Below are 16,062 nucleotides of genomic sequence, written 5' to 3'. Positions count from 1 at the left end.
GGGTTTATAGGCGTGTGCCGCGGTGTCTGGTTTCTTTATGTGGTGTCTAAGGGCTCAGGCTCCTGTCCCTGTGCTCTCCTGGCAAACACTCTACTGAATGAGCCATCTCTACAGCCTGTGAGCTTTAGTTTTAAACAATAGCATCGTATAAAACACCATCGGGCTGGAGAGATGGCTCAGCACCGGCTATTCTTCCAGAGGTCCTAAGTTCAGTTCCTAGCAACCACTTGGTGGATTACAACCATCTATAATAAGCTCTAACGTCCTTTTCTGGCGTGCAGACATACATGTAGACCACTCATACATTTAAAAGTAATTAATTAATTAATTTAATTACACCATGCTAAGAAAACGAGTTATTTCAACCTCATGCTTTTTTTTAAAGCTTTGCAATTAGTAGTCATAAATATAATTACATTTATTATCCTTCTTTAGATCAGTCTTGGAACTGGCTAGATGGATTAGATATGACATTTGTCAAATGGGAAAATAAAAGCAACAACGATGATGGAAAATGTAGCATTTTAATAGCTTCAAATGAAACCTGGAAAAAAGTCGAATGCTCCCGTGGTTATGCAAGAGTTGTCTGCAAAGTTCCTCTGAGTAAGTATGCAACCTGTCCTTAAGGGAATGTTGAGCAGAACAGGCTAAGGAATAAATACAGGGATGTTCTTGTAGCTCAGTGGGAGAGCCCTCACTTAGTGCTGCCAATGAGTAAATAAATAAATAAACAGCCCATCTATGTGCTTGGGTTTTTTCCACATAATTTTAAGTATTTATAAAGCATATCTCAAATATCATTAAATCACAGAGATTTTATATAAATATATAATACATCTAGAATTCCAAAATAAAGCTATTAACCTAAATTCTATATAAGTCTCTCCTAACTAAAAATGGAAACTGCCCTAGAATTGGGGAGGAAATTCCTCTGAGTATGTCCTCACAATGTATTTTATTCTCTATTTTCCCTGTGTAAAAGCTTGAAGGTCTGCTTTTGTGCCTAGTGTTTTAGTCACTGCTGGTTTCCTGTTGCTGCTTACAGAAGCAGCTTCTGGAAGAAAGGCTTTCTTTTGCCTTGAGCAGGAGGATAGAACCCCAGATGCTGGGAAAGGCATGGTAACAGGCAGGCGTGGCAGGGGGAGCAGGAAGTTTGGCTGATTCCATCGCCATCCTCACACAGGAGGCAAAGAGCAAGCAGGAATGGGGCAGGGCTGTAAACCCTCAAGCCTTCCCGCTGTGGCGTACTTCCTCCAGCTAGGCATATTTCTTCCTCCAGCTAGGCGTACTTCCTCCAGCTAGGCATACTTCCTCCAGCTAGGCACCACCTACTAAAGATTCATAACTTCCCCAAACAGGGGGACAAACTGGGACCAGGCATCCCAATTCATGAGACTTTTGGAAATATTTCTCATTCAAACGACCATAGTTAGTTTGCGTCTTTCTCTAGTTGCATAAAACTTTAATAATAAATTTTATTTTATTTTATTTTGTTGTTTTGGAATTTTTTTTTTCCAAGACAGGTTCTCACTATGTAGCCTTGTCTGTCCTGGAATCTCACTGTGGAGGCCAGGCTGCCGTCAAACTCACCTGCTTCTGCCTGCCAAGGGCGGGGATTAAAGGCGTGTGCCATTACACCTGGCCAAAAAGAATTTTAAGACCATCTAAAACTAGATCTAACTACTTAAAGTGCTCATGGTAGCTGTATAAAACTGAGACCTGAAGTTTAGTTTGTCATTAATTGATATATAAAAGAACCATAAAAATATTATTGAGCTTCATTTATGGAGAAAAGGCTCTAAACCTTACATTAATATTCTAAAACCACTGGCATAGGCTTTCCATGTGGGTGCTTTAAATATTAAAGGTAGAACTCCAGTTGCAGTACATGGTATATGTTTATACATGCATTGACGTGCGCCGCCCTCCTGTACATGTTTTGCATGCTGACATGCACCTGAACAAGGCAGACCAGCTACATGTCATCACAGACCGTCCAATTCCATGAGGAGATGGATTGGAGACAAACAAGACAAGAGTTTGGGTTTTTGTTTTTCAAGAAATACAAAGAGAGAGAAATAACAAATAGTTAGAAACTCTGTGTGCTGAAAACTAGGTGGGTGGTTGTTACATACTTTCTAGGAAGGGGTCTCTAGTGGAGGCGCTGAGGGCGAGCTCAGGAAGGTGAAACCAGCAAGTTCAGGAGACAGGCACAGCAGAGAGGAACCAGGCGGAGCGAATCCAATAGCAGAAGGAGCGCTGAAGCTCAAGGAAGAGCGGGATGCTAGGCAGACAGAGCCTTCTTAGTAGGGCTGCAAGCAATGGTCTGGGGTCCCTGGCTCTTTGCAGTTTGCATTTCAGGAAGCTACTAGAGCTTTTGTGGGGAGAGGGGACAGCACTGGTATGATAAAAATGACAGTTCTGGTCTTGACCATTTTGAGTTTGGGATATGGAAATCTATATGGGAACATCCAGTCTGCAGCTGAATACATGAGGGAGATGGATTGGCAGCTTAAGGATGACATTTGAAATCCTGAGCAAGTGGTAAGGATGTAGTTTGGTAGGGAGCTTGCCTTAGCATGTGCAAAGCCCTGACATCCACCCCATAAGGGAAGGGAGGGTAGAAAGTGCAATAATACACGTTAAGCTGTTCTCCTAAGGAGGGTGTTGAGTAAAAGGAAATAATGGCAAGTCTTTAATTTCTTTGGGAGAAAAATCTTGCAGCAATGAAAAGAATTTTGATGTAAAGAAAATCATTTATAGTTTAAAAAGAAAGGAAGGAAAAGAGAGAGTGAGGGAAAGAGAGAGGGAGGGAGGGAGGAAGGAAGGAAGGAAGGAAGGAAAAGAAAGGAAGGAAGGAAGGAAGAAAGAAAGAAAGAAAAAGAAAACAAGCAAGCAGTTTGGTGTTTAATGGTGGGTTTGGAATTCTGTCACAGCTATGAAACAATATTTAATCTGTACAGGATTTAGTATCTTACACACAGTTTACTGAATAGAATCAGAAACAATGGCAACTGGCCTGGAGAGATGGCTCAGTGGTTAAGAGCACTGACTGCTCTTTCAGAGGACCCGGGTTCAATTCCCAGCACCCACATGGCAGCTCACAACTGTCTGAAAATGCAGTTCCACGAGATCTGACACCTTCACACCAACGAACATAATAAAGTTAAATAAATCATTAAAAAAAAAAAAAAAGAAACAATGGCAACTGTCACATTTCTCTTACAATGTCACATTGGATTCCAGGCCCGGATTACAGAGGCATAGCCATCCTGTTTGCCGTGCTCAGCGCCTTAGCGCTCATCAGTGGACTCATTTGGTTCCTTGTGCAAAGAACCCATTTCCGCTGGACAGGCTTGTCCACTGTTCGCTATGAACATGGAGCCAATGAAGACGAGGTGATGCTCCCTTCATTCCACGACTAACTTCTTCCACGAGTTTGTTCACTGGCACCAATGTTCCAGAAGAAAGATGGGCCACTCAACATTGTCCGGCAATCAGTGTTTACTCTGTTGCAAAGTAGAAGTCTTAGGGCCACTTTTAGTTGGCGAGTTGCTCGGCTGAGGCGCCACGGTTATGTAACCCGCTAACCGCCATGCTAATTCCTCCAGTTACCAGAGCGGAGAGGACTTGGAGCCAAATGGACGTTCAGATTGTTTACAGGGGGATACATGTAACTAATGTGAATTTCCTCTGTAAGAATGTCGTTGCTAAATAGATATGTGCGTGTCTTAATAGCGTTTTAACAGTTTCACAGAAAACTAAAACTGTCAATATTACAAAGCTCCACATAGACCTTTTTAGTTTACATGAGCATCGCGCCAAATACAAACTTAGTACTTCAGGCACAAACGACTACAAATAAGATCAACGATGTTTCAAAGTAGCACTGGGGAAAAATACTTAGTAAGATATGCTTTTTGCACAGAAAATGGAACCTCTTGGAAGATGTGTCTTGTGTCTTATGTTATTTCAAAGATATTTATACCAATATTAATTAGTTGTAACATTTTCTGTTTATATATAATTATTCATATTCAGTGGGGTTTTTTTTTGAGGAAACAGTTTAATGTGGGGTGTTACTGTTAAATTGACCAGGCATGCTGTATCAGCATGTGTTTGATGATTTTCTTTTGTACAAGCACCCAACTACAGATGAGATTTAAACATTTACAGTTTATATATTTCACACAGCACATCAACTTTTGATGAATGTGTTATTTTGTTGCCTTTTTACCAAGCAAAATATACAAGCAGTCTTTGAAAGGTGGTGTTTGCTAACTTTGTATTTGTAAAATGACAGCTTCTATGATGTGCAACTTGAAACTTTGTGATTAATATGGAAATATTTAAAAACCCAAATGACTAGGGGAACATTCTTTTGTGGCTGTATTTTTATATTTTTTTTTTTTCGAGACAGGGTTTCTCTGTAGCTTTTGGTTCCTGTCCTGGAACTAGCTCTTGTAGACCAGGCTAGCCTCAAACTCACAGAGATCCGCCTGCCTCTGCCTCCCGAGTGCTGGGATTAAAGGTATGCGCCACCACCGCCCGGCCCAGAATATATTCTTACAAGCCGTGTCCACTAAATAGGGTGACTGTTTTATTCAGTGTTTAATTCATATTTATACTTTAGAATATTTTTGTACAAGATCCAGATTTATTTTGTTTGAGATGTTTATACTATCATAAAGTTGTAAATAATTTTCTAAGACTGTTTTAATATGGTCTATAAGTGTCCTAAATATTTTTATTGAGGCGCCTTTTAAAGGATCATTAAGAGTCTCTTCAAAGAATTAAACCAATGCAATGTGACTACAGGCCTTGCCAAGGCTGATGCCATAGTAAAGTTGTCTTGCCTTTTAAAAGTGTTGGAGTTGATCCTTGCATGCAACGCATCTCTGAATTGATTGTATACCATGTCTAGGACGATGAGAATGTGTCCCGCTATTACAAGTTGAGGTACTGAAGATTTTCAAGCACTATTTAGAGAATAAATCCCTATATCTCTAAATGATTTTATTCTCCTTGGCTCAGTGCTTCTCGTGTGTGTGTGTGTGTGTGTGTGTGTGTGTGTGTGTGTGTGTAGCACATGAGTGTATAGGTGCATGCTTCCATGTGCACTTGTACAGAGACCAGAGGGCATCAAGGGTTTTTCCTCTATTGCTGTCTGTCTGTTTGCTTACCTGGTAAACTGAAAGCTTGCCATTTTGTCAGAAAGCTCCAAGGATCCACTGGTCTCTGACCAGAAATGTTGGAGTCTCAGAACTCCAGCATGTACATCTCCTTACATGGCAGCTGGGGATTCGAACTCTGGTATTGAGGCTTGCACACTAAGTACTCCCACAGAGCCTTCTCTCAAGCCCTCATGTGTCTGTCATCATCTCTCAGCAGGGCTCCCTCTGCGTTATATTAATTTCTCATTGTTTGTGCTCCTCTTAGAGGAGCCTTCATACTTGTTCTCTCCAAGTTCAAATGCACAGTTCCAACGATGATCTATTGGATGATATACTGAAAACTCTTCTCAAAAAGTCTAGAACTGCCCCTTAGTGGTTCCTTTTCCCATTTCCCATTCCCAGATATCTCAAAAACTTAAGGCAACCCATCCCAGCGTTTTCTGGCTAACTAATTCTGTTACTACAGCAGGTCTGGTCAATTTTGTCTCTTTAAGCCAGACACCTAAAAAGGCAAGTCAGTGGCCCCAATAAATAAGCATAAGAAACAAATACAGAAGCGTTACCAGCATTCACTCCCTTCCTCCCATCCCTGTCCTCAGACATCTGCAAAGTTTCCCTAGTAAAGGGCTGCTGTATTGTTTTATTTTTGAGACAGGGTTTCTCTGTGTAGCCCTGGCTGTCCTGGAACTGTTTGAACATCAAGCTGGCCTCTAACTTAGATCTGCCTGCCTCTGCTTCCCAAGCCACCATGCCAAGCTAAAGAAAAAAAGATTTTGGTTTTTTTGTTTTGTTTTTTGTTTGTTTGTTTGTTTGTTTGTTTTGGCTATATTCTTAGTAAGCTCCATGCCTGACTCTTTGCTGAGATTCTTGTGGAGGATGTTGAGATCCCTATTCCTTCATCTCAGGCTTCTCTTAATGCTAAAACCCACCTGCAGAAGCAGAAACCCCATTGGTATTAATTAATGAAGAAACTGTATCTCACTTAGGAAGAGAAATTTGAATTAGTTCTCAAAAGAACACCTTTTCAAATTAAGCCTTCATGAAAACTCTGTGTCAGAAACATAGACAAACATGGTTGTGACAGTGCACAATGCCAAACTTCATTGACGATTAGATCACATCCATCCATCCATTCATCCCTCCATCCTTCCATACATACATACATATAGATAGATAAATAACACTATGTAATGTGTGATAGATGATCTACAAGCACTTTCAGTGACATGTCTGCTTCCTTCATAGTTCTGACGGAGGCAGACATGCGTTCATCCATTACAATCTCAATTTTTTAAAGATGCATTTTGTTTTTATTATGTGTATATGTGTTGGCATATGCAGGTGGCTGCTGAGGCTAGGATGGGGTCTTGGATTCTCTGGTTTGGGCACTACAGACACGGTGAGCTTCCCAACAGGTGCTGGGAGCCAACCTCGGGTCCTCTGGAAGAGTAGCACATAGCCTCTGAGCCATCTCTCCAGCCCCTGACATCTACTAACTTGTAGATCATCTATCACACATTACATAGTGTTATTTATCTATCTATATGTATGTATGTATGGAAGGATGAATGGATGGGTGGATGGATGGATGTTACAGAGTGGTTACAAAGGATCCAAGAGACAAGATGTTTCAAAAAGGCCTAAGAAACCAAAGCCCAGAAGCCAGGCAGATGATGCTGATCACATGTCCACCCAGTGCACAGTCATCCTCATCCTCAAAATAGTCCACAACTGCTTGTGAAATAGAGCCTCTGAGGTCAGAATACATCTGAGAAAACACTGCTTTACACAGTGTAGAGTGACTTAGAGGGGACCAGCCTGACCTCAACATAAAACCAATGATCGGTGCACTCAGCTCTAATTCCCTGAGTGTTTAATTAGAATGTATCTACACCTCAGAGAACTGAGTGTTCATACATTTCTCTTTCCCCCAACTAAGTTAATCACAAGCAGGATTTGAGAAACTAACCCATTCACAAGCCGTTATTACATTAATATTAATTAATATGGAGAAGGCATAATTTTTGTCTCTAAACTAGAAACCCGGAAGTCACCTGTAAAGCCTTTCTCATCTTCCCCAGTCCAGCAATTTTCTCAGTTTTGCCTGGACTTCTCACAAGAAGGGCAATTGCTGGACACCAACTATCATATTTCAGATCTTTGTCAATATCCCCCTGGACCTAATGCAGATTGATAATCATTACTGGCCAAGAAGTCTTTTAATAGAAGATAGCATCAAGTTGGTACTTAGGAAGCAGCAGAGAGAACTGTTAGCAATAGGAGAGTGTGGCCATTGGGAAACCCTTGTCCATCCTAGCTGGTGGAAAGCCCGCATCAGAGTGGAGCCAGAGTCCAGAGGGAGTGAGCAGAAAATAAAGAATTGGGAAATGGGAGAAATGGAGAAATATGATGAAAGTATGGAAGTATTCTGAGAGGATCTATTCTGAGGAAGTTGTTTACAAAATCTGGTGGAGATAGCCATAGAAGGAGAAGACTGGTCCATGGTAGGTTTAAGGGCTTCCTCCCTCCCTCCCTCCTTCCCTCCCTCCCTCCTTTCCTCCCTATTTTCCCCCCAAAAGAGATGAAAAATAAAGGTTTGTTTCTGTAATGATAAGGACAGAATACAGGGACTTAGCTGTGCATGCTACACAGATGTGTTGCTACTGACCTAGAAGCCTAGCCCTCAGTTCCTTTGGAAAGACTATCACTATGTGCCCCAGGTTGATCTCAAACTCCTTATCCCCCTGGTTCCTGAGTGTTCAAAGTACAAACATGCATCATCATGGCAGGTCCACGTGTTTAGAAGACAGGAGGAAGGAAAAACTCAGTTTCATAAAGCAGTGGGTGATGCAGAGGAGACAGGGGGAGTCATCAATGGAAGACAATTTTGGAGAAGAGGACGCAAGAGGGGCGGTTCTCAAATCACAGAAAGAGGAACTGGGCTGGCCTGTGATGAGGAACCACGTCTTCCTCTCTGAGGCTACAAGGGAAGTGCTGCAGATAAGCATTTAAAGATGTTTGTCTCTAGCTGAGAGTTGACGGCCTCCGATTTCTTGTTCAGCAGAAAGCACTACATTTTTAGGAGGAAGCAGACGAAACCAAGCTTGAAGATAGCAATAAAAATTTGTGTATGCAATAAGAGGGATGGGAGAAGACAGTGAACAAGGTAAAAAGAAAATGATTGCAGAAGAAGGATCTAGAACTCAGACGCACTGGAAATGACAAATGTTGGGAGGACTTGCTCTTGCAGTCCTTAGTTGTTGCAATATACCTGGCGGGGGTTAGGGAGATTGAAGACCAAAGAAGCTCCAGGCTGAGAGCTGGGTGATGCAGCAGAAGAATGGGGTGGAGACTGATGGGAATAAAAGGGAGAAGTGGAAGGGAGGAGAAGATAAACGGAATGAGACCAGAGAGGAGATAAGTTGGAGAGAAAAACGTTAAGGTGGGAGGTAGGATTAGAGCGGAAGATGCAGGAAGATGGTTTCCGTGGATTCGGCATCCTCCCACAAAGGCAATAAGTAATCAGTTTCATGTCTGAGCAAGAAAAGAGAGGCAGTGTGTACCAGAGTTGCCTGAGGGAAGAACATGCCTTTCTTTAGTTCAAATGATAAGGCAAAACCCCTGCTGAATAAGGTCACAGCTTAAATTAAACCAATTCATTGGATCGTCAATTCTAGTCCATATCTAAGATGTCTTTGAAAAATTAGCTGAATAGAAACTAATCCGCATTCATCAAAACGCTTTGGAGCCCAGGGTGGTAGTAAAGAGAACTTTCTCAGTTGCACGAGTCCATAGAACTGTTGGATAGTTAGTGGGCAAAAGAGCCAAACTCAAGATGTCTCCATATTTAAACACAGAATAGTTTTAGAAGGATTTGCTTTCAGTGTGAATTTAGTGCATGAACCCTTTATTAACTACTTACTAAGACTGAAAATAAATGAGACGCAAAGTCTTGACTCTGGGCAAAGAGGCTGAGCCTGGAGTGCTGGGAGTGAAGACCCGCCCACGCTGTCTCTAGAGCTTCGTGATGCCCCCTGTAGGTCCTTTGGTGAATTGCATTCTGTATGCATTCCCACCAGCAATGGGCTGCTGCTCCACATCTTCCCACCCGTGTGTCATCGTTCTTTGGGATTTGAGTCATTCAATAGGTATATGGTAGTATTTAGTTTTTGCTTTAATTGGCAGGCCATTTAATGCATTCTTTTCATCAGCTTGTTTTCTGTCTGCCCATTTCCCTGAGAAAGAAGTTTTCTCTCAACTTTGCCTGGTTTTCACTTAGGTTGCTTGTTTTCTTTGTATTGAGTTTGTCTTAATTTTGTACACCAGTGACGTGAGGCTTACCCATGAATCCTTGCTTGGTTCTAGTTCCTGTTTCTGGCTCCGGTTATAACCTCATCATTTATAAAAGCATAGTTTAAAGAATCTGCTTGTAATCCCAGCACTAAGGAAGTAGAGGCAAGGACCCTGGTTTGAATCCAGAATGGGATACATACATAGCGAGTCCTATCACAGACAAGCAAATGTACTTTAGAAAACGTTTTATTAATGCTTTGAGAATTTCATACAATGTGTTTTGATTATATTCATTCCCCCTCTCCCAATTCTTTTCATACCTACCCACTATTCCCTCCCCTCCCTTTCCACCCAATTTCCTTTATCTCACACCCACACCTCTGAGTCCAATTGGTGTTGCCCTACCATTCTTGGGAGCGAGGCCTGCCCTAGATTGTGGTTGACCAACTGGGGCGGGGGTCACATCATTAAAGAAAATGGACTGTCCCTTTCTCAGTACGTATGGACAAAGCAATAAGCCACTAGGAGTTACTTTAATACTATATTCATTTATCAGAAAAGCAGTATTGTGCTCTCCCTTAGGGCCTATAACCTATTTAGCCACAGGTTCTTGGCACAGTGCCAGGAATGGGTTCCATCTCATGGAAAGGGCCTTATATCCAACCGTAAAGTGGTTGGTTGCTTTCATAATCTTCATGCCACTATTGCAGCGTTAGGCATAGTTTGCTAGGCCCATCGTTGTAGCTGGCAGGATTTGTATCTGGATGAGATAGAGGTGTTACACGCACTACTTCTCCTCCAGTCATGTACAGAGCAGGCATCTCCCAGCACCGTGAAAGCTAACTGGTAAAGAAAAGGTTTCCAGGCTCGTACCACCTTGAGTTCCCCAAGTTTTGTGACTCTGGGATGTGGTGTCTTCAGCCAACAGTGGTTTACAAACAAGTTCTGAAGATAGTCAAGACTTAACTCATGGGGCTCTATGGGACCCCAATGGCAACAGTGAACCAGCTCACTACAATCACCTCCTTCCTAGTCTGTTGCTCAGGCCTCTAAAGGACAACAGGAATTTTCTGTTTTGGTAATACTGGATTTTTCCCTGAGTTGAAATCATTTGAAATGAGTTGAGCTGAACTCCAGAGCAATGCAGTTCTGAATCTGTCAACTCAAGAAGTAGCCCAGTCCTGGTATGGGATTTTTTATTTGCTAGGTGAGGTGTCTTTCTCTCTTGCAAGGTAACTCCATTAAAATCCCCCACCCCACCCCGCATAGTAGCCAGTTACCACCCCACACACACACAGCACTTCCTTCTAGCTCCCATTCCAATTAAGCCCTTCCTGTTCCATTATTCTGCTTTACTCTTGATGATAGTGCAACTAGCGATGAAGTCGTTATTTTCCTAAGAGACATAGTTTACTGGGAGGAGCTTGTGAAATAGGAGGTTCTGGCTGCCAACACCACCTTCAGCAAATGACCAAAGTACGTCACACCTTGTCCCTTCTGTGGGACACTTGCCAAAATGGCACAAACTGAGTTCTATCGAGAAGAAACATCAGACAAAACTCAAACTGAAGGACATTCTTCAGAGTGATCGAACGTTTCCGGGGCAATCATTTTTTTTTTTTTTTTTGCGTGGGGGGTAGGGAGATGGGGAGGGTGCTGAAAGGCAAAGAGTAGCGGAGGATAGTCCTCGACTAAAGACATTGAAGAGACATCACCTATGACCTAAAAATGTAACTTTTGTTCCTGGATTGGATCCTAGAACAGAGGCAACTGTCAAATGCCACAAGGTCTACTGTGTTCCACCATTGGTCGTTTCCCGGTTCTGATCATTGCCCCGATGTTATGTAAGATGCTAATATTTGGAGAAGCTGGCTGAAGGGGTTACAGGAATTTCATTTTGCAACATTTTAGAAAGTCTGCGATTATTCAGTCCAAATGAAAAGTTTATCTTTAAAAGAGAGAAGTTGGAGCCTGCAGCGCGCAGGCCGCTTGGGACTCTGGGCGACTCAGCTGTGCGACCCTGGCCTCCACTCCCCCGCCTCGAGTGGGAGGCGTCGCGGCGGAGCTCAGAGCTCCGCACGCCCGACAAGCGCCGCCCCCGGCCCGCTCTCGGCGCCGCGCAGTCATGCCCCACGCCGCGCTCTCCACGCTCCTGCTGCTGAGCCTCGCCACTGCCACCGTCGCGGGTAAGCCGCCCCTGCCGCGCCCCCGAGGGCGCAGACTTCCCGCTCCCACCCCGGCTGGTGTCTCACCGCCCCTCATGCCCTGCTCTCAGATCACCCCGCACCCATTTTTCTGGCTGGGTGCCTTCCGAGAGCCCGACCCGGGGCAAAGGCCAAGGCGGAGGACCTTCCTCGCGCTTCCACCGTGTCTGCATCGTCTGCTCCGACTCCCAAGACGGTTGGCTAGCTAGAGGGCAGAGGAACTTAGAGTCCTTGGATGGGTGGCAGCAGGGAAGAGATGAGGCCTGGGGGTGGAGGGAGAGAGGAAACAGGCCCTGTCCCTTGGCTGGTGGTCAAGTTGTTAAAACAGCTAAGTTCAGCCAAACAATCCCTCATCAAGAGAGAAAGCCACTACAAAAACTGAGTTAGAGAATCCTTTGGTCGGTTGGTATACCAGTGACATCTGAAAAAATTAGACCTAATTAGTTACTTGCAAAATAACTCCTGAGGAAGACAGACAGTTCCACCCACCACGTGTTTTTCTTTAGAGGAGCTTTCCGTGGAGGCATGTCGAAAGTATGTTAGTGGGGAAACTTTTTCCAAAAAACACTATCAATCGACCATTTCCGAGAATGAAAGAACAAAATAAACAAGCCCTAAGTGAAAGCGCGTGTGGGCTTCAAGAGCAGGATTGTGCGAGAGATTTTCGCCTCCTGGATTCCGCTGGACTTTTAAATGAGCTTCTATATGAAGCCTGCTGCCCGCGGGGAATGTTCTAAAGGCCCTGGCTGGTGGAGACCCAACTTGAGCTCGCCAAGCTCTTTTGCTGGGCTCCTGGGGATCAGCTCTTAGGACCACTTAGACCATCTGCCACCTAGCTGAGAAGCAGAAACAAGATGTGCAGTTTTACACCATCTGAGTGGCATACGTTAGTCCTGGCTAAGGCTGTACTAGGATTTCTGTGACGTCTGGGCCGATTCTGAGTCCTCCTTGGGCACCCCCTTGTTAAATCTAAGCCATCGGGAACCTCCCCCCCTTAGCTCACTCTCTACAGTTCCAGATCAAAAACAAAAAACTACTTTTATTTTCCACCTGTGAGATGGTACATGGGTAAATATGCTTGTTTTGCAAGCCTGGTGACCTGAGTTGATTCAATCCCACAAGCCATGTAAATGTAGGAGGAGAATAAGAACTCCACGAAGTTATTCTCTGACTTCCCCAAAGGTACACTGCACGCGCGTGCGCGCGCACACACACACACACACACACACACACACACACACGATGCTAACAAATTAAAAAGGAAAAAAAAACACATTCTCAGCCACTCTGGAAAGATACGGCGTTTCTAGATTTTGGTATCACCTGTGAAACTGTTTTGGACAGAGTCTGGTCTGGACAATTCAGGCTTGCCTAGAGCTTTAGGTATAGTCCATGGCGAATAAATTCACTCTGCTAGTCAGCTTTTCTCAGTCAGGCGACTTGAGCTATTAATGTAAAGATTAATGTAAAACCGAGCACGAGCACTTCGCTCACTAGTAAGCCAGCTTCTCTGGACGTCAGGAGACTGGAGATGACATCACTTCATAGAGCTGCTGTGTGTATCGAGGGAGAACCCTGTCTCATACCTAGTACCAACCTAGCGAAATCCTGGTCTCTTTCCTTTTGCTCTGATCATAAAGCATCAACGGAAAACATCCTAAGAGTGCCACGCTGTTGCTGTGTATGGTTACGAAGCACACTTCCACTCGTGATGGAGAGAGCTTATCAAGACTTAGAACTAGCCGAATGGCCAGACCTCGCCCCTAAAGGAACCTCAGTGATCCAGCATAAAGTCTAAACTTAATGCTGAAGTGGAAATCATTCTTATTTTCTCTGTTACGCTGGAGTGTATCAGTGAAAGTGAGCTTGTTGGTTTTCGATATTAGCTCAGAATTCACAGTGGCTAAAACATTGCTTTACTTGCAAAGGTTCCGAGGCAGACCTTGATGGAGCTTCTCTGGCTTGGGTTTGTTTGTTTGTTTTACGTGAACACTGCTGGGTATCCAAGCACAAGTTCTTCACCCACCGGGCCACCTCTCCACATATGGAGCCTCTCCGTAACTGTACATTTGCACACAGGGATGTGCCTGGGACTACCGGGTCAGTGATTTCCCATGAGTGAGATGGGAGGAGTGAGCATAAGTCACCCTCTGTGCTCATCATGTGGGTCAGAATCTCGGTCTCTGATTTCGAGCCGCTGCCGCCTACAAGCGGTGGTTTGGGGGCCCTGCCTTCCATCTGATGCTATCTCACTACCCTCCCTGCTCTCCACTGAGTTTCTCCACACTGACCTGGTGGGAACTTCAACCTTCTGTTTCTTCTATAGAGGCTGCTTACCCCCCTGTTGTTGGCACGGTCATTCCGTCCCCTACCATTTAGACCTGTGTTATTATGTCATATCCTAAGGCCTTCCCCCAACACCTACTCTTTGTTACGGTGTTTTCTCTTCAAAGCTTTTCCGAGTGTACTTTGTCTGTCTGTGTTCTTGGCCATCACTCTCTTCCCAGGAACAAACTATTCAACAGCAGGAAACTTACTGTCTGGATGGGGTTTGTTTTATTTTTATGTCTCTTGAAACTTTATCTTGTAATAAGATGATGAAAATTGGATGATTGAAAAAGTATGGGGGAAGCCAGGCGGTGGTGGCGCACGCCTTTAATCCCAGCACTCGGGAGGCAGAGGTAGGTGGATCTCTGTGAGTTCGAGGCCAGCCTGGTCTACAAGAGCTAGTTCCAGGATAGGTTCTAAAGCTACAGAGAAACCCTGTCTCAAAAAACAAAACAAAACAAAACAAAACAAAGTATGGAGGATTAGCTGCATTGTGGTTTCTTTCCATCTGTGTGGCTTCTGCCTGAACTTGTAACTGGATTCAAAACATTTGCAACCCGTAAATCTATAAAGGCCACTTTTCTCAACATCGTAGATGGAGCAGTTCTATTTCAGAGGAAATTATCTCAGATTAAATATAAGAATATTTTTATGAGGACTGGAGAAATGGCTTAGCAGTTAAGAGCACTGGCTGCTATTCAGAGGACGCAGGTTCAATTCCCAGCACACATATGGCAGCTCACGACTGCTTGTAACTCCAGTTCCAAGGGACCAGACATTCATGGCAAAACACAATAAACATAAGATAAAAATAAATTAAAAACAAAGAGATTTGTTTAAAAAAAAAGAATGTTTCTATAAATTTTAGTTTTAGTTTTGCCAACAAGAAGTTAAATTCTCAAATAGTTATTATTTTAGGATTTCTTTCATTGTTGAGAAGCCTTTGAGAATTTGCTGCTGTGTTAAAAATCAATGCTGCCACTCAAGGCATGTGTTCCACTCTGTGTGGCTGGGTAAGAATCTAGACCAAACCCAGATGCCTGATATGTTTGATGGCTGAAAACTCCTATAGATGGCTTCCGGCACAATACCTCACAAATCCACCCAGACGATAGAAGCCGAGTTTGGCTTAAAATAAGATCAAGAAAGAACAATTTGTGCATCATCCATGTCAGGCATGTGATGGATATCCATGATATCTAAAATATTTGGATTTTGAGGAAAAACCAGGAGATTTAATCCATTAAAAAAATGGACCGATGTTGCCCAGTGAGAAAGATACAGATGACACACGTCTTCTGTGGGTAAATGTCATAGCAGTTCTTTGAGGATGGGCGTGGTGGCAAAGGCTATGGTTAATTGAACATTCGGGCCTCCAGGACTCACATGCATGTAATAGGCAGCGCCCTCTTGCCTTGCTGAAGTTGGCCTGCGGTGGGTGAGTGAGCGTTAATGCGAGAGCAGATAGGTCCTCACGCTTGCCTTGGTCATACAAAATCCACTGTGGGGACAGCTTTTCATTCTTCTATGTAGGTAAGTAAGGCAAGGGATGGATGGATAGATAGATAGATAGATTGATTGATTGATTTATATAGATAGAGGATAGGTAGATATATAGATTTATATAGAGAGATGATAGATATGTAAATAGATACATAGATACAAGCATAGACACATACATAAATAGATAGAGAGATAGATAGATAAATACATACATACATACATACATACATACATACATAGAGAGATAGTTGGCAAAATTTTCTTATATGGGTGCTGGCTCCCTGGAAGATTCTAATACAATAGCCAGTAGGATATTCCAGAAATGAGGGAGTGTGACAACCAAGACTGCATTCTGCGAAGCTTGTCACTTCTGCCTTGCACCACGAATCCCTCACTCTTGGGAAGCCATCTGCTTGCTTACCTTTCTCATTGCTGGAACCTAATATCTAGCAAGAACAACTTAGCGAGGAAGGATTTGGGCTCCCAGTCTGAGAATAAAGTCCATCACGATGGCAGGAGTGTGAAGTTGCTGCCCCTCGTGTCTCAGTAGACCAGAAGAC

General features: G+C 43.5%; 1 protein-coding gene across 2 annotated transcripts in view; it reads left to right on the top strand.

The window, feature by feature from the left end:
- Positions 1-16,062, top strand: part of LOC121433222 (lymphocyte antigen 75) — a 122,996-nt gene that overhangs the window by 80,051 nt on the left and 26,883 nt on the right. The window contains exon 34 of one of the 2 annotated variants that reach the window (XM_041631570.1): positions 436-603. In XM_041631570.1, coding sequence (XP_041487504.1) covers positions 436-603 — 168 coding nt within the window. Of the gene's footprint in view, positions 1-435; positions 604-11,413; positions 11,654-16,062 lie in introns of those variants that run through there. The other variant, XM_041631569.1, reaches the window with a different exon arrangement.

This window comes from Microtus oregoni, unplaced genomic scaffold, assembly GCF_018167655.1.
Source record: "Microtus oregoni isolate MIOR12 unplaced genomic scaffold, Mior012 000037F_ref0000500, whole genome shotgun sequence".
In the NCBI taxonomy this organism is placed as follows: domain Eukaryota; kingdom Metazoa; phylum Chordata; class Mammalia; order Rodentia; family Cricetidae; genus Microtus; species Microtus oregoni.
The sequence above is the reverse complement of the archived record's forward strand: the minus strand, read 5'-3'. Positions and strand labels throughout refer to the sequence as shown.